Raw genomic sequence first — 27,607 nt, 5'->3', positions numbered from 1 at the left:
TCTTGTCTTTTACTTCAGGAATTTGATGTGTGAGAACAAACCTCTCCCCTGTGCCCCTGAGCAAAGCAATGTCGAGAAGAACCAGAGTTGGTCGCTGGGTGCTGCAGCTGCCCATTGCTCCTATACAATGGGATGGGTTACATGCAGAGAATACATTTAGTTGTAACGTACAATGACAAAATAAAGTGGCTTTCTTTTCTTTCTCTTTTAGTCCAAGATGGACAGCTTCTTCAGGGCTGCTGTTTGTGATCTAGACAAACTGCTTGATGACTTTGAACTCAACGCCGGTAAGATTATTAATAAAAACAGAAATGCTATTTTGATGTGGTAAATACTGATTTTGATTTTTAACTTCAACATTCAGACAGTGTTGAAACTGAACCAAAAATAATATCCTGTTCTGTTTAAACCTCGTGTCTTTAGATTTATTTTGTCAGATTCATGGAGCATTTAGTTTGTATTTAAATGTGTGATCTGGGTATGTTCTTCGGTAATGTGTAGAAAGTAATATCTGTCTTGGGAAAAAATGCTGACTATAAGCTGATATACACATCTATCTCGGCTGTTAAGATATTGTAGATATAGTGTGTTTTTTAGCCTATACTTCGAAAGAGGTTGCTTGTGTGCAGAGTTCATTCCCGCACGCACACCTGTGTGCAGTTTTCATGTTCTTATTGCTTTTGGTCTCAAAACCTCCACCGCCCAAATTCCCAAACTTCCACTAATGTTGACCTAATTTCTTGTCTGTTTTTAACTTGCTTTGTTCCTTTTATGTTTAATTTCAGATGAACTTGACTGCAAGTCTGTTACACTTAAGCCTTCTGTATACCCCTTGTCAGAAGCTTCCACAATCCCAACAAACCTCCCTGACCTGAACTCAGTTCATTACAGCTCTGCCACCAGCTGCCCTGGCCACCCCACCAGCCATAACCACATCTCTGTGGACAGTGAGGTCAGAGGCCAACCTCTCACAGGAGTTGACCTTCTTTCCTCTGTGGATTGTGGGTCAGCAAAAATCGTTGTACCTCCTTGCCCAGACCGAGCTCTAAAACCAGTGCGTGACCTTGTCAGTGATACAAGCTCTGCAGTCCTATTCAGGGCTGATAGCAATGATGTATTCAGGGAGCTGGACATGGTGGAGAAACAAATGGAGGAAATGGGGGCGCCGCTGGTGGATGTTAACACCTTTGTGGGGAATTTGTTTGGGGAGGAGGTTGGGGGACTAAGCTTGGCTGCTGCCTTTAGAGATACTGAGGTGCAGCAGCTATCTATAAGGGGAGAGGAACAGCTAGATCATGATTGTAATGAAACAGTTGGCAAATATTGTGCCTCACTCAGCCTGCTGGATGTCCTTCCTCTGGCTGCGGTTGAGAGCAGTGCTGAGGCTGCGGAGGACTCTCTTTCACAAACACCCACCGAGACGTCTGGAAATGAGGAACTAGTCAACGAAGTGGCTAGCTTAAGTCAACAAGTGGATTATTTCATCAAGTACTGTGAAAGAAAAGACGTTCTGCCTGCGGATATTGTAAAAGACAGAACAACAATTTCAAGCAATATGGATGACAAGTCACGAGACCCTTTGAATTCAAATGAACCAGAATCTCTGTCAAGTCTCAACACATCAGAGAGCAAACCAGTGGGCTTGTCCTGCCTCCCTATAGCTGTATCTATGTGTGGAGCTCTCGTAAACCCAAAAAAGCAAGATGAGGAGTATGTCCAAACTTTAGGGGAGAACACTGAGGTAGGAGTATCCAATAGCATGGAAGCAGATGCCCTCTCAGCCTTGGAGGCCAGAGAGAATAATTCCCAGCCAGAGGAGTCCAATAATTTGGTTGCCTATATGTCTGTGCAGACTGCAGAGGGAAGGTTGTCACCAGAGGCACAAGATCTCTCTCCTGGGTCTCCTGTCGACCCCTCTTTGAATCCTGCCTCCTCCTGTCTCTCAGATCCCAGCGCAATTGAGTTTAACTTTGAATATATGCCTGATAGTAACCAGGCTGAGCTGCTGGTTACGGATGAGGAGTTGGATGCTTTCTTGCAGTCACATACAAAGACAGATCAGGTTAAAGACTTATCTTACTGTAACCAGTCTGGAGTTTGGAGTGAACAAGATTGCCTCGAAGAACTGAACAAGGGTCTGGAGGAAAGGCTTGCAGAGGAGGAGCTGATGAGTTGTGTTCAAGGCGGGCAGGAAGGACTAGAACAGTTGGCAGAAAGTGACAGAGCAATGTGTGTATCTGTAGAGGAGAGTTACAGGCCTGCTCCTCCTTCACCCACACAGGACTCTGGTAGTTTCCTCCACTTAGAATCAGAACTTTACTCCAAAGTAAGCCACTCTTTAATCAGTGACCCTGTTCAGTCTAAAAATAGTGGTAGCCCTGATGAGCAAACGTATGGAGGTGCCAGACCAAAACAACTACCCTGCCAACCCCCGTCTCCTCCAGCAGCACAGTCAGCAGAGGAGGTTCGAATTGCCAGTCAGTCCTCAACAGATGTGTGTGTGACGGCGATTGAAGGGAATTCCAAACCAGCTTCTTCAAATCCCGGTTCCACTAAAGGAGATTCTGATAGATGTGAGCCTGCTTCTTTATGCCCACCGCAGGCTCCTCATGGCAACAGTGCGGTGTACAATGAGCTCTCAGAGCCCCCATTTCATCCTGTGGAGTCCTCCAGGAATGGTCCTAAGTCTGTGGATGAGAAAGGGGAGGAGGTTGGAGGGCTTGGCTGCCGGCAGCCTGCATGGGTGCCAGACTCAGAAGCGCCCACCTGTATGAATTGCTGTCAGAGGTTCACCTTCACCAGGAGACGGCATCACTGTCGAGCTTGTGGCAAGGTATGCAAGTCATCCAATGGCTGTGCTTTCCGTGGTGTATATGGCTAGTTTAGTACAGCGTTAAACATTTAATTGCATCTCTTCTTTCAATTTATGGTTCAAGCTATTGTTTGTGTCTTGTATAGGTCCCATGCAATAGCTCAGTTTTTGGTTGACTTGAAAAATTCAGTGTTCCTTTATACAGGCACCTTTATATGGTCCTGCACAAGACGGCAGGAAATGCTCCTAAGCCTTTTTGTGATTGTAATTCGAAAGTTAAAGCCTAAAACTTGGTTATTGGGCTATTCAGATTGATCAGACATTTGCCATGGACCGTAGGTCCAGTCGTCCATCCTCCACCGTGCACAAATTTGCACGTACCAAAATTTAAACCGACCGATTCTGAAGATTTAACACGACTAAGACTAATATGAAGGAATTTGTTACAATTTCAAATAAGAAGTTTTATTTAAGTCCCCTTTTGTTAACTAAGGTGACTACGCTACTAGAGCGCTTAGACATGACTCCTTTATCCTGCCACTTTGTCTGGTTGGGCCTTTCTTAGTGAAACCAAATATTTTTTCTTGATTTTCTGACTTTTAGAAATGTATCAGGACCCCCATGTTACCTCCGGCTTGGTCGGGCATCCCTACAGACACAACTGGCCATGTCTGTGGGTGGGAAGCCGAATGTGGGTATGTGTCCTGGTCGCTGCACTAGCGCCTCCTCTGGTCGATCGGGCCACCTGTTCAGGGGGGAGGGTGAACTGGGGGGAATAGCATGATCCTCCCATGTGCTACGTCCCCCTGGTGAAACTCCTCACTGTCAGGTGAAAAGAAGCGGCTGGTGACTCCATGTGTCTCGGAGGAGACGTGGTAGTCTGCAGCCCTCCCCTGATTGGCAGAGGGGGTGGAGCAGCGACCGGAACGGCTCGGAAGAGTGGGGTAATTGGCCAAGTACAACTGGGGAGAAAAAAGGGGGGGAAGCAAAAAGAAATGTCTCAGACATCAACTTCCAATTGTTCTAGAATATGAAGATTCCACTTCAAGTACAGCATGATCATGAAATATGTAGGCCTTCAAGTCAGTCAATGAGTAGCTGATATTTACCTCAGTATTTATATTTTCTAATCACCATTGATCCACAATCAACAAGCCAGCAGTTGCACCCATGTTTTTTTTAACTGATCAACTGGTTGTTCAATGTATTATTGGAGAGTTGGTATGAGAAGTGGACAGTTTGTTTTTTTAAAATATTTGTTTAAGATAATACATTGACAAAAAACACCAACACAGTGGTCTTATGTGAAATGATGAATACTCCTATGCAAAGGGTTGAAAGAAAAGATTATTTCAAGACTAAATATAACTTAATGCATTCACTCAGATGGAGGCAACATGAGTCATAATTGCTTTTTCAAACTCTTGTCTTGTGCGCCACTCAGCTTGGAGCTACACGTTCATCCCAGGAGTTTAAAGACGGCGATTGAAATTACATCTGAGTGGACTTGAGGGGTTTTTGTTAAAGTTACGATGTAGATGTGAATTTCCTATAACTTGCCTCATTCGGTTGACTGCTTCAGTCTCTTTTCCTGCATAATGAATGAAGTGCTGGCTTACTGGTAAACAGACCAGTTGTGATGGTCATGTTCTATGACATTTACCATGCAGTATAGCTTTGTTCTCAGTGCCATCCTCTCCTCTGTGGCAGGTGTATTGTGCGACGTGCTGCAATAGGAAATGTAAGCTGAAGTATCTGGAGAAAGAAGCCCGTGTGTGCATCATTTGCTTTCATGCCATACACAAAGGTAAGGGACCAGTTATGTCGGTTTGAAGATCTGGTTCAGCTATGGAAGTCGCACTTGGTTTCTTAAGACATTTTATTTCACTGAGAACCCAAAGTAAAATATTTTGCTACTAAATCAGGTCTTTGAGGGCGGCACGGTGGTTAGCGCGGTTGCCTCACAGCAGGAAGGTCCTGTGTTCGAGCCCCATGGTAGTCCAACCTTGGGGCTGGTCCTCTGTGTGGAGTTTGCCTGTTCTTCCCGTGTCTGAATGGGTTTCCTCCAGATGCTGCGGTTTCCTCCCACAGTCCAAAGACATGTAGGTCAGGTGAATCAGCTGTACTAAATTGTCCCTAGGTGTGAGTGTGTGATGGCCTGGCGGCCTGTCCAGGGTGTTTCCCCGCCTGCCGCCCAATGACTGCTGGGATAGGCTCCAGCATCCCCGCGACCCTGAGAGCAGGATAAGTGGTTGGGATAATGGATCAGGTGTTTGATGGAAGGTGAAGTGAGAGTCACTGGGGAGTTGATTTCATAGCAGCCATATAGGACTGTGTAGAATAGTATAGGATACGTTTCTTTGAGCAATAGAGCTGTTTGCTTTCAGCAAACATGCAGCACTTTGTGTTTAATTGTAATGTTATTGTTGGTATAAAACTGTCAATACATTATTACTAATTATTAACTGATTGTGTGCTGATGTCATCCAGGAATTGTGTGAGAGAAGGTTCTGATCTGTGTGGGACACAGAACGACCAAAACAGTCATTATGACCGTTTTCCATTTTCAAAGTTTAATAACTTTGTGGGAAGAAAAAAAAAGATACAGACCTGCTGCTCCCTGAAGTTTCCTAAAATTGCATATATTTGCATTTAAAATGAGTTTCAGATCAATCGCACACAAAAAAAAGTGTTTTAGAGGACGTTTGGCTACTGTTTAAGAGCTTTCCACCGTGCCGAAAATAATTGAAACTCGCAGAGACAAAAGCACCACAAGCTACAGCTCGGTTGACTGACAAGCTTCAAATGGCGCAGCTGGCCCACTTCCAGACCCAGCAAAACCCCCACAGGGGCAGAGGGAGAAGCCGAGTGCGGCGGTCCCCCTCAGAGCAGAGGCCGAGCTCCGAGTACAGGACCCCCACAATGCAGGCCCCCGAGACGAGGGGTGTTGGAACTGTGGGGCCCCCGATCATTGGGCAAAAGACTGCCCCTAAAACGACCATGAACGGTCATCATGACCGTCTCGTAATTTGTGCGTGATGGTGTGCGTCATGTCAGTATTTATGACGTGTGTTGATCGCGTCATTTCCTTCGTGAAGTTCGTTGCTCTGTACTAGAAACACTCTAGCGCCCTCCAGTGCAGAGAAATAGTCTCAACTTGGTGTGTGATTATGTCCAACATGTCTGGTTACAGACGCACCACGACTACCACCGAGGCGTCGCAGTATTTACAGGCGTTGGACAGCGGCCATTTTAAATTGTTTAAAAATAGTATTGAAGTTGTTAAACTGTTAATGTTGGTGTCAGTTAGTTTCATAACAGACACACTAACATATGTAATGCATTAATATCTCCACTGGGTATTTATCTTGACACAATATAGAGTTTAAACACTGTGGCTGTCAAAATGACCGCCCGTGGTCGTTCTAGTAGTTTTCTAAGTTCTGCTTGTTTTTTGGGGCTGTCTTAATATTTATTTTCAGTTCTCTCTTTACATTTCACGTTTTATACGCCTTGATACGTTTGTTAGATTAGAAGTATGTGTTTTCCGGGATAGCTGCTCAGCCAGGGTCTCCCTCCATGTGATCACGCTGACGGGCAGACCTCTGTCCTTCATGTCTGTAGTCGCCTCCTTCACTCTCCTGTACAGCCGTGTCCCGTCCTCATCGAACACTCATGTAGTTCAGCAGGGAACAGTCTGGAAACGGATCTTTCTCTGCTTTAACTCCCGTTTAGCTACAGAGTATTCCTTGTGCTTCTGTAGGACTGCTGGGGGTGGGGGTCTTGGATCAAATTATAGTCTCCTATTCAAAAACACCTTCTTTCCCCAGGCCTTGCACAGAATCTCTTCTCTGATTTTGTAGCGGAGGAATTTGATTACTATTGACTTCACCCTCCCACCCATCTCGGGTGAGGGGGGGGGGTCCTCCGGGTGAGCACCCAGTGTGCTCTCTCGATGCCAAGCTCTGAAGTTGGGGGGAATCTCCAGTGTGTCCCATAGTGACTTTTCCACAAACTCCACCATAGACGAACCCGCTGCTCCTTGGGGAAGATTATATATCCTCATATTCTCCCGTCTAGCTCTCCCTCCCTGGTCAAGTAGCTTATAATCTTGTTGATTTATCACTTTCATCATCTTGCTTAACACCCGTTCCATGGTTTGAACATGACCTTCCACCTTTTCAATTCATGTCTCTGCCTCTGCTTTGTTTTGAGAAACATTGGTGAGATTGGATTTGATGTCGTTTAGCTGTTGTTTTTGTGTCTTTGTGAAAGTCCAGTATCTCCTCCAAAATCTCTGTTGAACTTGCAGCATCGTTTGGATGAGGGTAAGCTTCACCATCTTGTGCCTGCGTAGGAGAGCTGTTCACTGCGTGTCGTTCATTTACTCTTCAATGGTGCTTTTTCTTTCCCCATCCCTTTTTCCCATTATTGCCCCAATTGTTCAAGTATTATCGAGACCAGTTTGAATCTCCGTGTTACCTCTGGCTTGGTCGGGCGTCCCTACAGACACAATTGGCCGTGTCTGCAGGTGGGAAGCCAGATATGGGTATGTGTCCTGGTCGCCTCACTAGCGCCTCCTCTGGTCGGTCAGGGCACCTGTTCCGGGGAACAGAGGGGGTGGAGCAGTGACCAGGATGGCTCAGAAAATAGGGTAATTAGCCAAGTACAATTGGGGGGCGCTTTAAAAAATTAAATAAATAAAAATAAGTGTTATCGAGAAAGTTTGTAGTTGACGTTGTAACGAGGCATCTCGTAAGTATTTTTTCGAAGGAGCTATTATGTTAGGCTACCGTATAGGGTGATGACATCACCAGACCTTAGGACCTCAATCCATGCAGAGAGTGGGTCAAGAAAATAGGAACTAGGCTTCATGGGAAATTGTTACGGCAATTATTTAATTCCACTCAGATAATAAGTGAGGAGCAAGACAAAAGTCTTGTACTTGAATGTTCATGAACAGGCACACGTAATTCCATAAAACTGACTTGACTTGACTTGACTTGACTTGACTTGACGGTGCGTGCGCTCATCTCGGAGTGCACTCCCTTTATACCTTGCAGCATAAATACTGAGTCATGCTGATTGTAAACTGGTCTGAGTCACGGTCACACTGGTGTGTACCAATAATTTCTCCCTAACCCGTTTTGGAGGAGGAAGTTTATTTTTAATGCCGGGCTGTCACCCTAATGCATAGCAGAACTCGCATATTGTTCTAAGAGGTCAGAGGTCAAGTCGCCTCTCGTCCTTCTCTTCCAGCTCGTAGTTCTCCAGGGCCATTTCTCCAGACCTTGCCACACTCAACGAGTTTCCCATACATTCCCCATAAGTTAAAAGATAACAGTATTAGTTCCTATAGACGAGACCACTGATCTGTTACACATGACTTTTAAACCTCGGTCTAAGCAGTAGTCTGAAGTTAAACATAGCATAGCTGTCAAAGAATGTGGCCAAAGATCGAAAGTAAGAAAACATCACATATGATTATATGGCAGACAAAATTCTCCATGCGGCACGGTGGCCCAGTGGTTAGCGCTGTCGCCTCTCAGCAAGAGGGTCCTTGGTTCGAGCCCCGGGGTTGTCCAACCCTAGGGGTCATCCCAGGTCACATCCTCTGTGTGGAGTTTGCATGTTCTCCCTGCGTCTGGTGGGTTTCCTCCGGGTGCTCCGGTTTCCCCCACCATCAGAAAGACATGCATGTTAGGGTTAACACCCCTGTCTGTGCCCCTGAGCAAGGCATGGCAAGACGAGCTGGAGTCGGTCCCCGGGCGCTGCACAGCGGCTGCCCACTGCTTCTAGCTACACAGCTAGGATGGGAGAGGAATTTCCCCATGGGGATTAATAGAGTAGTAAAAAAAAAAAGCCCCTGAGGCAAACTTGTCATTTGTAATATTTGGCTATACAAATAAAATTGACATGACTTGACAAGGAGCAATGAAGCTGCTGTGGCCCCTCGTGGTGGTCCCACACCTTACGGAGTCGCTTTATATTGGTTTTTCCAGTTTTTCTTTTCGTGACAAGTTTTTATAAATTTAGACTTTGTCAATTTTAGTAATTTTGGATGTTATTTAAAAAATGACAATACAATTTTAAACTGGTGTGACATAATGAATGGAAAATGTCCTGAGCTTTACGTAAAATAATAAATGTCTTTAATATTTTGTTTAAAACCAAATTTGCAGTAAAAAAAAGTAGTTCATTATAATGTGGAAACACAAAATCTGAAATTGTTGCTTAAATTAGCGCCGCAAATACTGATGTATCTTTCTCGTCTGTAGCTCAAGCCCTGGAGCGCATGATGAGTCCTACTGCCCCCAGTCCGAACCCCAACGTCCCATCTGAGTACTGCAGCACCATCCCCCCTCTGCAGCAGGCCCGTGCCGCCGGCACGCTTAATTCTCCCCCACCTACTGTCATGGTCCCTGTTTCTGTTCTCAAACACCCGACGAATAACGGTACTATTACTCTTTTCTTTACTCTGTCTGCCGTGACTTTTATTGAGCCTGATATCAGGAATCAGGAACACTTTGTCGTTTCATTATTAGATTGTAATGTTTCAAAATCTTAGTTAGGCCATGTGGGTGGCCTCTATTCCATTGCCTACCAACATGGGGATCGCCAGTTCAAATCCCCATGTTACCTCCGGCTTCCTACCCGAAGACACAATTGGCCGTGTCTGCGGGTAGGAAGCCGGATGTGGGTATGTGTCATGGTCACCGCACTAGCGCCTCCTCTGGTTGGTTGGGGCGCTTGTTAAGGGTGGGAGGGGGAACTGGGGGGGAATACGTCCCCCTGGTGAAACGCCTCACTGTCAGGTGAAAAGAAGCAGCTGGCGACTACATGTACTGGAGGAGTCATGTGGTAGTCTGCAGCCCTCCCCGGATCAGCAGAGGGGGTGGAGCAGAGACCAGGACTGCTCGGAAGAGTGGGGTAATTGGCCAAATACAACGGAGGAGAAAAAGGGGGAAAATTTTCAAAAGAAAAAAAAATGTTGGTTTAATTTCTTAACTTTTTTTAAGGATGTTTAATGTTTTTTTTACCTACCTGTTGGTGGACTTATTACCTCTGTTCTTGATCATCAGGTTTTCCTCGCAAGCAGAAGCGTGTTTGGTTTGCTGATGGCATATTGCCCAACGGAGAGGTAGCAGACACAACCAAACTATCAGAGAGCAGTTGCCAGAGCCTGCAGGAGCTGAGGCTTGCCATCCAAGACCCACCAACAGTAAGACTTGTTCATCCAACTGAGCTGAGCTACTGGCAAACACAAGTCTGCATAGACATGTCCTTTTTCTTCTGTCTACTGACAATGCAACAGTAAAAATGTTCTCTCAAGTTACTTACAATGAAGACAGTGAGTAATTTGTCTATTGTAGACAGATTTTCTAAAAATTATGTGGGTATGTTCATGTGTTGTGAGTTCTTGTTGATTGAATCAATGCAAAAAATACATTAGATTTTATCTTTTCCATCCTCTCCTTTACATCTAACAAAGTGTGAGTAGCAAAACGCTAATCAATAAAGTATGTCCGTGTTGTCACAAATCGCCCCCCCCCTTCCAGTCTGATGCAGCAGCTTCAGAGGTTGGAGAAGGAGGACTCTCACCCCCTGTGGCCTCTGGGGCTGTGGATATCGTCTGTCCCCCAGTGTCTGGACCATGGGACTATGCATTGCTGTGTGGAATCAGCTCTTCCGTGCAGAGACTCCCCAGTTTTCTGCCAGAAGATGAGGGGGCGCTCCCACCACTGCTCATCACCACTGCAGAGGATGAAGCAGGAGGTTTGTTTCTTGGCTTTTGTATTTTTTCAAGCCTTAAAAGGTGTTAATTTCTCTGACTGTTCCCCACAAGATATGTGGATGAGGCCCAGCATCTCTTTAACGTTTTTTTTTCCTTCCAGATATATTGGTTGAGCAGGGGCCTTCCCCCTGCCAGATCCTGCATCTTCTGGAGGAGGGAGGACCCCGTCCTTTGACCTTTGTACTCAATCCCAACTTGCTAGTCAACGTCAAACTAATTATATGTGAGAGGAATACTATCTCAGCCCTCTTCTCAGAGGTTCTTTGGCACCTTTCAAATCAATTCAGATCAGCTGTGGAGGAAAAGATAGATTTTGATATTCACTAAAAAAGGCCTGGTCCCTGATGTTTACTCATTCGGTGCACTTGTTTCTGGTCTTAGACTGCAGTCGGCAGTGCTGGTTTCTTGGCTCCAATGGACTACAGGCGCTGGGCCAGAGAGAGATTGTTTTTGTGTTAGAGTGCCTACCAGAGGAGAAAGCCCTGCCAAAAGACCTCTTCACGCTCTATCTCAACATCTACCAAGATGCCCAAAAAGGTATACGCGCACACACCAGGGATTACCCTTGGATTACCCAGTAAGAAGTACGGACCATGTAACGATTACTACATGGAAATGTCATTTCTCTTGATTTTGCAAATCAAAAATAGTATTTGTGTAATAAGCACTGTGCTCTGTCATGAAAACTGCCTGATTTGTAACAGTTGTGTGGGCTGTAGATAAAAATAACCAACCCCACACACAAACGGGGATTTTACTGTTGTGTGTAGGCAATAACAATACAACTAGGTACAAATGTAAGGTAGTTGCATATTTCTTTGATAATTCCTTAAGCTCTGTTAATATCTTACACTCCAGAGGACCTGGGCAATTTAGAAAATTAATTACATTTAATTAAAGTTAAATGTAATAACTGGTTGGTGCATATGGATGGTGCATGTGGCCTTGAGAGGTGGTCTTCCTTTAACTTTACGCTCGTGCATATTTTCTCTCTGAAAGTCGGAGTAGGCGACAGTAGCGCCGATCCAACAGAAAGACAAGTTCTGAACCAGTTAAGAATGATCCCGAAACCTGGTTCTAAAAAGGAAAGGGTTCAAAATCAGTAAGTCTCATAGTACAGTGTCATCGGTTTCACTATCGTTATTGGGGTGATTGGGGAGTGAGATTTCTTGAACAACAAATACGTCTCTCAAGGAATTGGTGGGAATGCCACGATCATAACGTTGCCACTCTATTTCTCGTTGTCGCTCTCTCCGACTACCGTCGTCTCTCACTGTCTCTCTCCCGGCAATGCCTGTGAGCGAGTGGCAGGGCTGAGAGGGCTTTATTTCATCTTATTGGAGACACCAAATGCTTACACTTTACCTGAGTGGACGACGACAATGCTCGTCACCACAAGTGCAATAAAACCCTTGCAAGGAAGGTAGGTGATCCGAGCAAGTCATCCAAAAATCTGCTGATCAGTAATAACACAAATCTGAAAAGGGTTTTTGATGACTTTGCTCGCAGTGCACCCCTCATGGCCCCATCTTCCTGTTTCACCGCAGGTATGCCATACCACAGCCATAGATACAATTTTTTAAGCTAATAATGAATTAAGAAAAGGCTAATAAATGAAAGCTAGCTGCTGAGCTAATTGCTTAGCTATGAATATATTGTAAGAATTGGGCAACTTCTTGTAGACTGCTGTTGCTGCAGCCACCAGCAGCAGCCCACACCTCCTCTATCCACTCACCGCTCCCACTCAAGCCCGAAGTCCCCGACATGAGCAGCTAAATAAGAATAAACCATGTCGAGTAACTCCTTTTCTTGCAAAATAATTAAAAGAACCAATAAGAGTATGGAGTAGTTACCAAACTGATAACTAGTATCAGTAAGAGTTGTAATATTGATAAAATTATAATCATACCCATACCTAGAAACAAGACAGCTAGCCTGCCCAAACTTGAGACAGAGTTTTCTGTTTCTTTGCTCATCAGATAAAGTAAGTTTCCTGATGTTTGGTTTGAGAAAAACGGGCATGGTCCTTCATGAAGTGCTGTTCTAGTTTCATGACTGAATCACTTGTCTTGTAGTTTGAGTGTACGTGCCGAGCACTTGGGACAGTCTTATTAGATGTCAATAATAATAATAATGATGAGGATGATAATAATTTCAGGCTAGGGGCGGCATGGTGGCCCAGTGGTTAGCACTGTTGCCTCACAGCAAGAAGGTCCTGGGTTCGAACCCCAGGCCGTACCAGGTCCTTTCTGTGTGGAGTTTGATGTTTTTTTGTTTTTTTTTTTTTTTTGATTTTGGTATACTTTACTGATCCCCGTGGGGAAATTCTTCCTCTGCATTTAACCCATCCTAGCTGTGTAGCTAGAAGCAGTGGGCAGCCGCCGTGCAGCACCCGAGGACCGACTTCAGGTCATCGTGCCATGCCTCGGTCAAGGGCACAGACAGGAGTATTAACCCCAACATTCATGTCTTTCTGATGGTGGGGGAAACCAGAGCACCCGCAGGAAACCCACCACAGACGGGGGGGAAAAACTCCACACAGAGGACGATCTGGGATGCCCCCCAAGGTTGGCCAACCCCGGGGTTCGAACCCAGGACCTTCTTGCTGTGAGGCGACAGTGCTAACCATTGGGCCACCGTGCCGCGCATGTTCTCCTCATGTCTGTGTGGGTTTCCTCCGGGTGCTCCGGGTTCCCCCACCATCAAAAAGACATACATGTCAGGGTTGCTACTCCCTACCTGTACCCCTGAGCAAGGCAATGGAAAGAAGAACTAGAGTTGGTCTCCGGGCGCTGCAGCTGTCTACTGCTCCTATACAATAGGATGGGTTAAATGCAGAAGACAAATTTCATTGTAACCAAAAAAAAAACAAAAAACTGTACAATGACAAAATAGTTGCTTGCTTTCTTTTCTTTCGCCACATATACAGCACTTTTCTTAAGCCAGTTACATGGAGCTGAAAATAGAATTACACAGCAGCAATAGTTAATAAACTCTGCATACAGCACAAGTGACACTACAAGCCCCTTTTTACAATTATAAAACACACTTTCTTACAGCTGAGTCGTATTCCAACATGTGCCCGGAGGGCTGAGAGTATGCATGTTTTCATTCCAACTGGGCTCCACACTAGAGGACTGTATTGGGATCCTGCGGGACCCAACGCAAATCTCACGGGAGCGGGTGGTTTTGACTTTGCTGTGGGCGGGAGTGGTTAGTCGAAAAATAAACTACGAGTCCTGGGATTTAGCTAGTGCTAACCAGAAGGATGGAGTCCTGGGATTTAGCTAGCGCTAACCAGAAGGTTGGAGTCCTGGGATTTAGCTAGTGCTGACCTGAAGGATGGAGTCTGGGGATTTAGCTAGCGCTGATCAGAAGGATGGATGCTGTGGTGCTCTGCCACGAAAGAGCACCACAGATGCGATGTTTGCTTTGAGAATGTTGATTGAGAAGTATAGAGGAGGCCAGAAGGAGTTACATTGTGTCTTTGTAGATTTAGAGAAAGCATACGACAGGGTGCCGAGAGAGGAGGTGTGGTATTGTATGAGGAAGTCAGGAGTAGCAGAGAAGTATGTAGGAGTGGTGCAGGATATGTATGAGGGAAGTGTGACAATGATTAGGTGTGCGGTTGGAATGAGAGATGGGTTCAAGGTGGAGGTGGGATTACATCAAGGATCGGCTCTGAGCCCTTTCTTGTTTGCAATGGTGATGGACAGGTTGATGGACAAGATCAGGCAGGAGTCTCCATGGACAATGATGTTCGTGGATGACATTGTGCTCTGTAGCAAGAGTAGGGTGCAGGTTGAGGAGAACCTGGAGAGGTGGAGGTATGCATTGGAGAGAAGAGCAATGAAAGTCAGTAGGAGCAAGACGGAATACCTATGCGCGAATGAGAGGGAGGACAGTGGAATGGTCAGGATGCAAGGAGCGGAGGTGACGAAGGCATATGAGTTTAAATACTTGGGGTCAACTGTCCAAAGTAACAGGGAGGGCAGTAGGGAGGTGAAGAAGAGAGTGCAGGCAGGGTGGAGTGGGTGGAGAAGAGTGTCAGGAGTGATTTGCGACAGAAGGGTACCAGCAAGAGTTAAAGGGAAGGTTTACAAGATGGTTGTGAGACCAGCTATGTTGTATGGTTTGGAGACAGTGGCACTGATGAAAAGACAGGAGGAGGAGCTGGAGGTGGCAGAGTTGAAGATGATAAGATTTTCACTGGGAGTAACGAAGAAGGACAGGATTAGGAACGAGTATATTAGAGGGACAGCTCAGGTTGGACGGTTTGGAGACAAAGCAAGAGAGGCAAGATTGAGATGGTTTGGACATGTGTGGAGGAGAGATGCTGGGTATACTGGGAGAAGGATGCTGAATATGGAGCTGCCAGGGAAGAGGAGAAGAGGAAGGCCAAAGAGGAGGTTTATGGATGTGGTGAGGGAGGACATGCAGGTGGCTGGTGTGACAGAGGAAGACGCAGAAGACAGGAAGAAATGGAAACGGATGATCCGCTGTGGCGCCCCCTAACAGGAGCAACCGAAAGTAGTAGTAGTAGTAATCAGAAGGATGGAGTCCTGGGATTTACCTAGCGCTAACCAGAAGGATGGAGTCAACAAATGAAGTTGAAAAGAAGCTCAGAGCAGGTCATTAGGATACAAAAGCAAAGTGAGGCACGTCTGACATGTAGAAAAAATCCTCACTTGTTACTGACAAAGTTACAAACAAGCTGGACTTTGTCAGTTGTAACAAATGTGTAAAAGTATTGACAGGGCGTCCAGGTAGGGTAGCGGTCTATTCCACTACCTACCAACACGGGGATCACAGTTCGAATCCCCGTGTTACCCCCGGTTAGTCGGGCATCCCTACAGACATAATTGGCCGTGTCTGCGGGTGGGAAGCCGGATGTGGCTATGTGTCCTGGTTGCTGCACTAGCGCCTCCTCTGGTCGGTCGGGGCGCCTGTTCGGCGGGGGGAGAGACTGGGGGGATAGCGTGATCCTCCCACGTGCTACATCCCCCTGGTGAAACTCCTCACTGTCAGGGGAAAAGAAGTAGCTGGCGACTCCACATGTATGGGAGGAGGCATGTGGTAGTCTGCGGTCCTCCCCGGATCGTACCGCTGGAGCAGAGACCGGGAAGGCTCGGAAGAGTGGGGTAATTGGCCGGATACAATTGGGGCGAAAATCTACAACAACAAAAAAAGTATTGATCCACAACAGACACAAATCTGGCATCTCTGGGGTTGAGACAACATAATCTGCTGCGTTTTCCCCGGTCTCCTTCAGAGATAAAGCACTTCTTACTGCGCATATTAAACAAGACGCTATCGAGAAATGTGTCCCACTTTGCTGTAGAGACATTCGGCCGTATGACTTCGTTGCGGGGAAAGGCTTTGTTGACATAGTTCAGCATGTAAATATAGCTGCTAAATATAGCAAGTGTGATGTAAAAGATGCTGTGTCTCACCCATGATAAGTGCATTAAAAGACACAGGGAAACGAAACAAAATAAAACAACCTCAGCAAAATAAACAACCACAGCCAACTACACATTTTCTACAATGATGCACTAGAATGTAATTTTGCATACCGACAGGTATGCATCTCTTACTACACAGTAAAAGTGTGTTGAACCTGCGGGCCGGGAGAAGACAGAAAAATCGCTGGAGTTCTACTGTGCAGGCACAAGTGGTCAGGATGATTGTGGGTGTGGGCAAGAGTGGACACACACATTGCAGGAGTGTAACACATACTGCAGGAGCTGGCAGTAATTGTCAGAAATCCAGTGGGATTGGCATCTGGGTAGCGTACCAGTCTATTCCGTTGCCTACCAACGCGGGATCGCCGGTTCGAATCCCCGTGTTAACCTCCAGCTTGGTCGGGCGTCCCTACAGACACAATTGGCCGTGTCTGCGGGTGGGAAGCTGGATGTGGGTATGTGTGCTGGTCGCTGCACTAGCAGCTCCCGTGGTCGGTTGGGGTGCCTGTTCTGGGGGGAGGGGGAACTGGGGGGAATAGCGTGATCCTCCCACTCACTACGTCCCCCTGATGAAACTCCTCACTGTCAGGTGAAAAGAAGCGGCTGGCGACTCCACATGTATCGGAGGAGGCATGTGGTAGTCTGCGGCCCTCCCCGGATCAGCAGAGGGGGTGGAGCAGAGACCAGGACGGCTCGGAAGAGTGGGGTAATTGGCCGGATACAGTTTGGGGGGAAAAAGGGGGGGGGGTCAACAAAAAAAAGAAAAGAAATCCAGTGGGATTAAGAGAACAGTCCCACGCAGGGCTCTACTCCACACCATCTGATGTGACTGAATAGCACACCCTTAAAGAGGAGGAACTAATATGTGAAACCAGCTGGTGTAGAGTCTGGCTGGAATGAAAACCTTCATGCTCTCAGCCCAGCATGGCACATGGTTGATTAACGTTGTGAGGTAAAAGGACTGTATCGCCAAGTGTGGAAGACGAGGTCTGGGGAAAAAAAGTCTGGAATTTTACTATTTAAAATGGGCAAGAATCCTGATTTAGGCCTTGCATAGTTTTCATTGACCTTGTACTCTTAAATGGAAACCCGCAACTCTGGAAATTAGGAGTAAGTAACATGTCACCTAGTCGATGCTGTGCTATCTGCTCTATGGTGCCCCTCCTACGAAGAAGTTTTGGGAAACAATGACGCATTACTGTGACAAACAACTCAGTCATTCTCTCACACATTGTCTTTGCCTACAGTATCAGAACAACAGTTTCAGTACATCTGGGCTTACTGTTGTCTAATTACACAATAGACTATTAATAATTATGTCTTACATCCTGAAGGGAAGTTTGTAGAGGACTTGGGAAATGTGACCTTCTCAAGCAGTTTCCTGGGCAGTAAGGACCATGGAGGGATGCTGTTCTTCTCTCCCACCTGTCAGCCACTAGATGGCCTGACGCTGCCCCCCATGCCGTTCCTCTTTGGCTTGCTGATCCAGAGACTGGAAGTGCCCTGGGCCAAAGTTTTCCCCCTCAGGCTGCTGCTACGACTGGGAGCCGAACATGGCAGTATGTCATTTTTGTTTGTCATTGTCCCCATCTTGAATGTCAGAGATGGTGTAAATTTGATTTCAGCCCCTTTTAGCATTTTTAGGACCCATTTACATTGCTCCGCTTTGCAGTCTGCACCAATTGTACTACTTTGATATCCAACCTAATTTGGATGTTTCGAGCACCCTTGAATGCTTTATCAACTTTGCATAGATTATTGCTGTTCAGGCAAGTAGCAAGTCTGTTTCCAGCTTTGTACTGTTGTGTGTGTGGTAGGTTAGAGTAGTGCTTGGTGCAGATAATGATAATAATAATTTAATTTATATCGCACTTTTATAAAACAATGCTACAAAGTGCTTCATAAATAAACAAAACCATCCATCCATTATCCAAACGCTTATCCTGCTCTCAGGGTCTTGGGGATGCTGGAGCCTATCCCAGCAGTCGTTGGGCGGCAGGCAGGGAGACACCCTGGACAGGCCACCAGGCCATCACAGGGCAAGGCAAAAATAAGAGTAAGACCACATAAGTAAGAGTAAAACTAAAAACAGTATAAATAAAAGCAATTATCAAACATTTGTAAAAGATTTCATAAAAAGAAAAGTTTTTAGACGAGATTTAAAAGAAGCTAGAGACTTGGTTTGTCTTAGTTCAAAAGGAAGAGAGTTCCATAGTTTGGGGGCTCTAACAGCAAAAGTCCGGTCACCCTTTTTAACAAACCGAGACCTGGGAATAACCAGCGGGGCTCCATCTGCGGATCTTAATGGTCGAGAGGGCGTATACCAGGGCAGTAAATCAGAAATGTATGTAGGAGCAAGACCGTTCAAAGCCTTAAAAGTGAGCAACAACATTTTAAAATAAATTCGAAATGTAATGGAGGCAAGAACAGGAGTAATATGGTCATGCCTCTTTGTCCCGGTAATGAGCTGAGCAGCAGCGGGTTGTACCAACTGCAGATCATGGAGGGAGTCCCTGCTGATACCAGAATAAAGATATTGACTAAAAATAAATGAGCCCTTTCAGCAGGCAGTATGGGTTTGCAGACTGTTACGCCTATCAGGAGTACAATGTGATGCAAGTCTGGAAATTAAACTATATACAGCAATTTTAAGTGGTGACATATTTTCAAGTTTCTTTTTTCCTAGTCAACTCCCATTTTATTTGTATAGCCCAATATCCCAAATTACAAATTTGCCTCAGGGGGCTTTATGGCAACACAACTTCCTGTCTTTAGACCCTCGCATCGGATAAGGAACAACTCCCTAAAAAAAACCCTCTAGAGCATGCTATTCCATCTGTGCTGTCTGACGGGCGTTCTATGGCACTGTGACATCGATGTCATCACAACAAACTTCTCGTTCTCTCTGGCAATCTGAAGCCCCTGGTTTGTGTTGACAGCGCCTGCCTCAGCATCTATGAACAACACGGCAACATTCACACTACTGAACACTCGCTCCTTAAACAATAAAGCACTACTCATACATTACATCATCACGGACAGGAAAACTGACTTTCTGTGCCTAACTGAAACATGGCAAAATCATCAGGACTTCGTGACACGAAATCAAGCCACACCCCCAGGCTATGTGTACATACAGAAACCTCGCTCCATAGGTTGTGGTGGTGGGCTGGCTATTATACATCAAGCTGACATTCTGGTTAAAGAACTACCAGTACTCAATGTCCACTCATTTGAGTGTGCTGCGTTCATGCTAGCTGGGTCAGCACAGCTTCAGGTGATCCTTCTTTACCGCCCCCCTAAAACCTCCACTACCTTTATGTCTGAGCTTTCTGAGCTACTCACCTCTGTCTGCTCTATGTGTCCATCTACACTTCTGTTAGGTGATTTCAATATCCATGTGGACTCCAGTAGCTGCACATTTGTTGCTGAATTCCTGTCATTACTGGATTGCTTTAACTTCACACAGCATTTTCAAGGTCCCACCCATGCCAGAGGTCACACTCTGGATCTGCTGTGCTCTGCTGGTACAACTTCACTCCGTTTGAAGTGCCTGGACCTTGCCATATCCGACCATCATGCCATCCACTTGGCTGTTGCTGTCCCCCTGCCTAGGCAGCACACAAAACGTACCATCACGTTCAGGAACAACAAGACAGTGAGTGCACCAGCCCTGACCAACATGATAGTGTCCAATCTAACCTCAGATCCCCCCAACACCATGATGGATGTCCTGGTAGCCTACTACAACTCAGCCTCATCACTCAGCCTTGACTGTCTTGCCCCCTGGTTCACCACTGAATTCCGCATCATGAAGGCCAGTGGTCATTGACTGGAGAGGCTCTATAAAAGGTCTGACCTCACTGTCCACCTCGAGGCCTTTAAAGATCACGTGAAGACCTGTAAAGCTCTCTCTCAGGCCAAAATGCATTACTACTCCACTATCATTGGCAACCAGCAGAATCACCCCAGAATGCTCTTCTCCACCATCAGCTGACTACTTCGCCCCCTTGATGCCCCCACCCTTCAGGTGCCCTTGACCTCTGCTCCAAGTTCCTGGACTTTTTCCTGGCCAAAGTGGATTCTATCCACCGGCAGCTTCTGGTACCTGCCCCCTCCCTGCACATGCACCTCAGTTACAGGGTGTTGCTCCCCCTGCTGCGTGCCTGCCTAAGTACTGCCTCTGCACTTGCTCCTCTGTGAATGCTCCTCAAGTTGCTCAGTTGGTCACCACGGCCAAGGCTTCCACCTCTTCCCTGGAACCCATGCCCCACCGTCCTACTCGAGGCATTTTTACCTACCCTGTCCTCCTGAAAGAGCATCTCTGAGACGTGCTTTGCCTCCAGTGGACTGACAGGACTGCTGAGCAGCCCACACACGGTACAACTGTGTGGGCGTGGCTGGTCTTAATCTTATAGCATCCTGGACATTTCACGTCCATGAAGTAAGAGTTGGAACTCTGAACTAGATGCTTTTTCTTGTGCCAGCTCTTCTCCCCAGGGGATGGGTGCAGCAAGTCTTTTGTGAGTGGCATGTTGGCGAGGAACTAGCCGCTGCTGAAAAGGACAGTTTTCCTATTATAATTTTTCTTACTGTTGAATACAGAATTTGTGACAATACTCCCCTTCCTCCTCTCCCGCTGCCTCTGGACATGCCTTCCCCTTCTCCTTCTCCTTCACCCAACAGTAACATAGTTTCCACCAGCACCCTGCTGGCCAACAGTACCGGTGGCGGTCGTTGGTAACCCCGGCCTCAATCGATCCGGTATGGAAAACTGGTTCATGATCCGCATATTGGATTTGGCAAAGATTTTACGCCGGACGCTCTTCCTGACGCACCCCTCCCCATTTATTCAGGCTTGAGCCCGGCACTAAGAATGCACTGGCTTGTGCATCGCCAGTGGCTAAATGAGGATAATGACAAATGCAAATAAATACCATTATTAAATATTATTATATTGCGTCCATAATAATGATAATAACTTTATTTAGCAGTTTTCTAAAATGATGTTGTGCTGTTGAGAATGTGCAGGATTTAAAAGAAATGTCTTTGTCTCTGCAGTGTACCCCACAATGCTGGTCAGCATTCGTTTCCGGGACTCTGTCTACAGAGAGACAGGGCACACTATTATGAATTTACTGGCCGTAAGTACCTATATGCAAGTATTATATCTGTTGATATAGCCATCTACATGTTTGAGACACAAGCCAGTGATATGTGTTGCCCTGGATATGTGCTAGTATCAAAGGCTTTACAGTTACACTAGCATAGGTGCAGTGCTGGGCAGTAGAATATCATTTCACATTTGCCAGGGTATCAAGTAGCCACGCTAAGGTGGTGTGTTTGACTGGTTCACACGAGACTTCCAGAGACCACTGGCAGAAGGGTTTTGGACATCCAAAAAAAAAACAACACTTTTTTATTGCAAAATCCTCAACCTGAATTTCTTTCATTTGACTGTAGAAATGTTCATATCTGTCATTCATATGGTATAAGGACTTACAGCACCTTGGGAAATTATGCTGGGACGCCAATTTCATGTGTAAAATAGAGTTTTATTATTGATAATACAGTGAACCAAGGTGCAAGGCCAAAGGCGACCGAGAATCTGCCCCGTCCCGGAGTTCTTGTTCGGCTGGTGGCCCACGGGGAACACACTACTTGGGGAGACACAAAGGATGGGAAGGGAGAAACGGAGGATTAAGAGGGGAATTAGTTGATTTACAAATTGGCAATAAATTCCATTGTCCGTTCACTTGGTAGCCGGTCCATTTCTGAGCTCTCCACTCCAATGATATGCAGTCTGTCGGGGGAATAATCCAGTCAAACATCTAAAACCAGCTCCCAATGGCCAGCCAGCTCTTATTACATCTTAGAAATTCAGTTTACTTGCCTACTTGGTGCTCTGGTTTCCCTCACCATCAGAAAGACATGTGTTAGGGTTAACATTCCTGTCTGTGCCCCTGACCGAGGGATGGCAAGACCAACTGGAGTTGGTCCCCGGATGCTGCACGGCGGCTGCCCACTGCTCCTAGCTACACAGCTAGGATGGGTTAAATGCAGAAGAAGAATTTCCCCACGGTGATCAATAAAGTAATAAATAAAATAAAAATACTTGAACCTGTGTCCGTCCCCTCTGACTGAGGGCGCTGGTAGAGCTGCAGATGGGAGCTCTCTCATTATGTGCCTCCACTGTGTCTTTTCACCTCTGCCACACCTGAGCAGAAAAATAATGGCTTTATCTTTTACCTTTTTTTTAACATTTGTCTGTACTTTGTGTTGTCTTGCAACTAAAGGAATCACCCAGTTTGAGACAAAGTTGTATGGGTAATAAAACGTTTTTATGTTTGAGCTACAAACATGTTGGTATGGGCACAGAAATGGTTGAAACCCTTATACATTCAACAAAAAATGAGATGCATCACACTACTGCTTTGAAGATGAAAATCTATGCTCCCCCCAACCCCCTTTTTCTCCCCAATTGTACTTGGCCAATTAATCCCACTCTTCCGAGCTGTCCCGGTCGCTGCTCCACCCCCTCTGCAGATCCGGGGAGGGCTGCAGACTCCCACATGCCTCCTCCCATACATGTGGAGTCACCAGCCACTTCTTTTCACCTGACAGTGAGGAGTTTCACCAGGGGGACGTAGCGCATGGGAGGATCACGCTATTCCCCCCCAGCCCCCCCCCCCAAACAGGCGCCCCGACTGTCCAGAGGAGGCGCTAGTGCAGCGACCAGGACACATACCCACATCCGGCTTCTCACCCGCAGACACAGCCAATTGTTTCTGTAGGGACGCCCGACCAAGCCGGAGGCAAGACGGGCATTTGAACCGTCGATCCCCATGTTGGTAGGCAACGGAAAAGACCGCTACGCCACCTGGACATCTCATTCAGGGGAACATCTGACCTCTCCGAGAATAACTGTGAACCCTGTCTGTCAGTTGCAAGCCAACTGAAACCAGATGAACACCATCATACTTCACATAAACTCACCAGTCAGACAGAATATCCACAAACAAATACACAACAAATAAATAATTCCTAATGTTTCATGCCAAGTTTCCTTCACACAGTCAAACCCCTGTGAATTAGCTGCTTCCTGTGGGGGCATCAGAAGTACTGAGATGTAACTGGTGAAGGGTCCAGCACATTAAACCAATGAAATATGAGCTGAGTAAAAAGGCGACACACCGGCATTAACCAACTAAACTCTCAGGGTAGACTTGAGAAGCTGGGGTGCGGTGTTCTATTCCAGCACTGCCACGTTCAGCCGCCACCATCACTGTCCTCTTACTCGCCACCCCTTTCCCCCCCTCCCTTTTTTCAACATGTTTGTAGGCTGAGCCAGGCCAGTAAGAACAAGGGCTTATTTACTTATAAAAGATGAAGTAGGAAAAATAACCTTATATCGCTTAAATCTTGATGAACTGTTTCTTCACAGGACCTCAGAAACTACCAGTATAGTCTGCCAGTTGTGGAGGGGCTGAAGATCCACATGGAGATGGGTCACAGCTACATCGATATACCCAAGAGTAGTTACGGTGAGGTAAGAGACTTGTAGAGAGAGACTGGATAATGTGGGAAGCATGGAGTTATGCACATTTAGCAGATTTATTGTTAACATTGTTTTTTTGGGGTGTTGTAGATGCTGAAGGTGGTCAATTCATCCAATGAGCATGTGATCAGTGTTGGAGCAAGTTTCAGCCCTGAAGCTGACTCTCACCTGGTCTGTTTCCAGAGGCAGGATGGCAACTACCAGACACAGGCCAACAGCATGCCCGACAAGACCCGCACAGGTACCAGATACTAATGAAGCCATTGTGGATTACTCGTTCCTTAGCTTTGTCCTCTTTAAATACAATGTAAAGCTATAGCTGTCGCCTTCATCTCGTTTATATACACTGCTGAACAACACTTTAAAGCTGTAATCCAAAATACTGACACCTGTGGTAAAACTGGCATTAGAGCTGGGCAGTATTCCAAAATTCAGGAACATCAGGAACATTTATTTGTCATTTTATTTCCATGCACCTGCGCACATGAAATGAAATGGAATATCGTTTCCCCAGCCCACAGCAGGGCAACACAAAGACAAAAACACATCCAAACTACAAAAACATATATCCAACATCCATCCATCCATCCATTATCCAAACCGCTTATCCTGCTCTCAGGGTCGAGGGGATGCTGGAGCCTATGCCAGCAGTCACCGGGCAGCAGGCGGGGCGACACCCTGGACAGGCCGCCAGGCCATCACAGGGCCTATATCCAACATATCAACAAAAAAAAAAACTGTCCAAGAGAGCGAACGCCAGGATGACTGTCGTACTGCTGGTCTGCATCGGCTAGCAGTTAGCTTAGCCTGCCACGCTTCCGCGTCCTGTCAAACTGCCGAATTTTCTGACTGCAGAAAATGTTGTTAATATTGACATTCAGGGGGCGTCCGGGTAGCGTGGTAGCGGTCTATTCTGTTGCCTATCGGAGTGGCGATCACTGGTTCGAATCCCCGTGTTACCTCCAGCTTGGTCGGGCATCCGTACAGACACAATTGGCCGTGTCTGCAGGTGAGAAGCCGGATGTGGGTATGTCTCCTGGTTGCTGTTCCCCCTCCCCACCCTACCTGTTCGGGTGGGGGGGGGATGGGGGAATGGCATGATCCTCCCAGACATGATGAATGGCATGATCTTCCCGGGTCGTCCTCTGTGTGGAGTTTGCATGTTCTCCCCGTGTCTGCGTGGGTTTCCTCCGGGTGCTCCGGTTTCCTCCCACAGTCCAAAGACATGTAGGTCAGGTGGATCGGCCATACTACATTGTCCCTAGGTGTGTGTGTGTGTGTGTGTCGGCCCTGTGATGGCCTGGCAGCCTGTCCAGGGTGTCTCCCCGCCTGCCGCCCAATGACTGCTGGGATAGGCTCCAGCATCCCCGCGATCCTGAGAGCACGATAAGTGGTTTGTATAATGGATGGATGAGGTAAATGTGTGAAATTATCATGATATTGATTTGAGTTCATATCGTGCAGCTCTACTGGTAATTGCAGTAATGTTTGAACGCTTAGCTCTCAGGGATTCATATAGAAATGAAATGGTCACTAGTGCTTTTGTGTCGGAGCCCAACTGCTGTAAAGGACGTTCTCAAATCTAGGTTGTATAGGGCCTTATGAGTTCCACTATGTGGAAAACCCCGACAGAATCATGGACAAGGAAAACCCCGACAGAATCATGGACAAGGAAAGCCCAGACAGAATCATGAACACGGAAAACCCAGACAGAACCATGGACACAGAAAACCCAGACAGAATCATGGACACGGAAAACCCAGACAGAATCAGGGACAAGGAAAACCCAGACAGAATCATGGACATTGAAAACCCAGACAGAATCATGGACAAGGAAAACCCAGACAGAATCATGGACAAGGAAAACCCCGACAGAATCATGGACAAGGAAAACACTGACAGAATCATGGACAAGGAAAGCCCAGACAGAATCATGGACACGGAAAACCCAGACAGAACCATGGACACAGAAAACCAAGACAGAATCATGGACACGGAAAACCCAGACAGAATCAGGGACAAGGAAAACCCAGACAGAATCATGGACATTGAAAACCCAGACAGAATCATGGACAAGGAAAACACTGACAGAATCATGGACAAGGAAAACACAGTCAGAATCAGGGACAAGGAAAACCCCGACAGAATCATGGACAAGGAAAACCCCGACAGAATCATGGACAAGGAAAACCCAGACAGAATCATGGACAAGGAAAGCCCAGACAGAATCATGGACACGGAAAACCCAGACAGAATCAGGGACAAGGAAAACCCAGACAGAATCATGGACAAGGAAAACCCAGACAGAATCAGGGACAAGGAAAACCCAGACAGAATCATGGACATTGAAAACCCAGACAGAATCATGGACATTGAAAACCCAGACAGAATCATGGACAAGGAAAACCCAGACAGAATCATGGACACGGAAAACCCAGACAGAATCATGGACAAGGAAAACCCAGACAGAATCATGGACAAAGAAAACCCAGACAGAATCGGGGACACGAAAAACCCAGACACAATCATGGACATTGAAAACCCAGACAGAATCATGGACATTGAAAACCCAGACAGAATCATGGACAAGGAAAACCCAGACAGAATCATGGACAAGGAAAGCCCAGACAGAATCATGGACACGGAAAACCCAGACAGAATCATGGACAAGGAAAACCCAGACAGAATCATGGACAAGGAAAGCCCAGACAGAATCATGGACACGGAAAACCCAGACAGAATCATGGACAAGGAAAACACAGACAGAATCATGGACACGGAAAACCCAGACAGAATCATGGACAAGGAAAACCCAGACAGAATCATGGACAAGGAAAACCCAGACAGAATCACGGACAAGGAAAACCCAGACAGAATCATGGACAAGGAAAACCCAGACAGAATCACGGACAAGGAAAACACAGCCAGAATCATGGACAAGGAAAACACAGACAGAATCAGGGACAAGGAAAACACAGACAGAATTATGGACAAGGAAAACACTGACAGAATCATGGACAAGGAAAACACAGACAGAATCAGGGACAAGGAAAACACTAACAGAATCAGGGACAAGGAAAACCCAGACAGAATCATGGACAAGGAAAACACAGCCAGAATCATGGACACAGATTGAATAAGGAATGTATAAATACAGAAGTACATGGAATTTTGAGGTTTTGGGGAGATTTATAACAAAATGTGTTACTGTATTAGGAAACTCAAGTAATTTGTCCTTAGCTCATCGGAACCTCGCAGAAACCCTCTCACGCTTCTCAGTCTTTGTGCGTATGAGTGTGCACATCACAACAAGCACACGTCAGTAAATGCGTGTTTGTTTGTTTTATGGCGTAGAGAAAAGAATGTTAAGGTGACCAGCATCATGGGCATGACTAGGTCTGGGCTATTAGGCCCCAAGTGTTTTTTCTAGTCTCTGAACTTTTTTCCTCAGACCCCCCCTCCCTCCCCCCAATAAAAATAACGGTGATCATGAGTTTATCAAAGTGACATTTGTCACATAAATTCATAGTGTTGCGCATCCTGCCCTGACCTGCCTGCATTCATGCATCAAACGTTTGGGGAGGAGATCGGAAGAGGAGAGGGAGGAAGCCGCACTTGTTTTCATAGTACCACTAGCTCCTAGTACCACTAGTATTGTTTATGTTTGTAAGCTAGGTAAGATGACAGCCTAAGCTAAAAGACGTTGCTAGCACACGTCAGCAGTGTAGCTCAGTTAACCCGTTTAACCCACTGGTCACAACTGTGACCGCGGGGTTTTTGTTTTTTTCTGGGAGTGTTGTTCAAAAAGGGTTTTTTTGGGGGGGGTTCTTTCCCCCTTTTCCTCCCCAATTGTATCCGGCCAATTACTCCACTCTCCCGAGCCGTCCCGATCACTGATCCGGGGAGGGCTGCAGACTACCACATGCCTCCTCCAATACATGTGGAGTCACCAGCCTCTTCTTTTCACCTGACAGTGA

General features: G+C 46.4%; 1 protein-coding gene across 2 annotated transcripts in view; it reads left to right on the top strand.

The window, feature by feature from the left end:
- zfyve16 (zinc finger, FYVE domain containing 16) overlaps positions 1-27,607 on the top strand; it is a 50,072-nt gene that overhangs the window by 5,157 nt on the left and 17,308 nt on the right. Inside the window, exons 2-13 of one of the 2 annotated variants that reach the window (XM_056290600.1) lie at positions 212-287; positions 786-2,833; positions 4,523-4,619; positions 9,091-9,267; positions 9,895-10,034; positions 10,372-10,588; positions 10,708-10,830; positions 10,989-11,144; positions 17,407-17,631; positions 21,134-21,216; positions 23,517-23,621; positions 23,721-23,871. In XM_056290600.1, coding sequence (XP_056146575.1) covers positions 218-287; positions 786-2,833; positions 4,523-4,619; positions 9,091-9,267; positions 9,895-10,034; positions 10,372-10,588; positions 10,708-10,830; positions 10,989-11,144; positions 17,407-17,631; positions 21,134-21,216; positions 23,517-23,621; positions 23,721-23,871 — 3,592 coding nt within the window. In that variant the 5' untranslated portion in view covers positions 212-217. The remainder of the gene's footprint in view (positions 1-211; positions 288-785; positions 2,834-4,522; positions 4,620-9,090; positions 9,268-9,894; positions 10,035-10,371; positions 10,589-10,707; positions 10,831-10,988; positions 11,145-17,406; positions 17,632-21,133; positions 21,217-23,516; positions 23,622-23,720; positions 23,872-27,607) is intronic. The other variant, XM_056290601.1, reaches the window with a different exon arrangement.

The sequence above is a fragment of the Lampris incognitus genome, chromosome 12, assembly GCF_029633865.1.
Source record: "Lampris incognitus isolate fLamInc1 chromosome 12, fLamInc1.hap2, whole genome shotgun sequence".
Lineage (NCBI taxonomy): Eukaryota > Metazoa > Chordata > Actinopteri > Lampriformes > Lampridae > Lampris > Lampris incognitus.
Note: the sequence above shows the minus strand (reverse complement) of the source record. Positions and strands in the feature narration are given on the sequence as shown.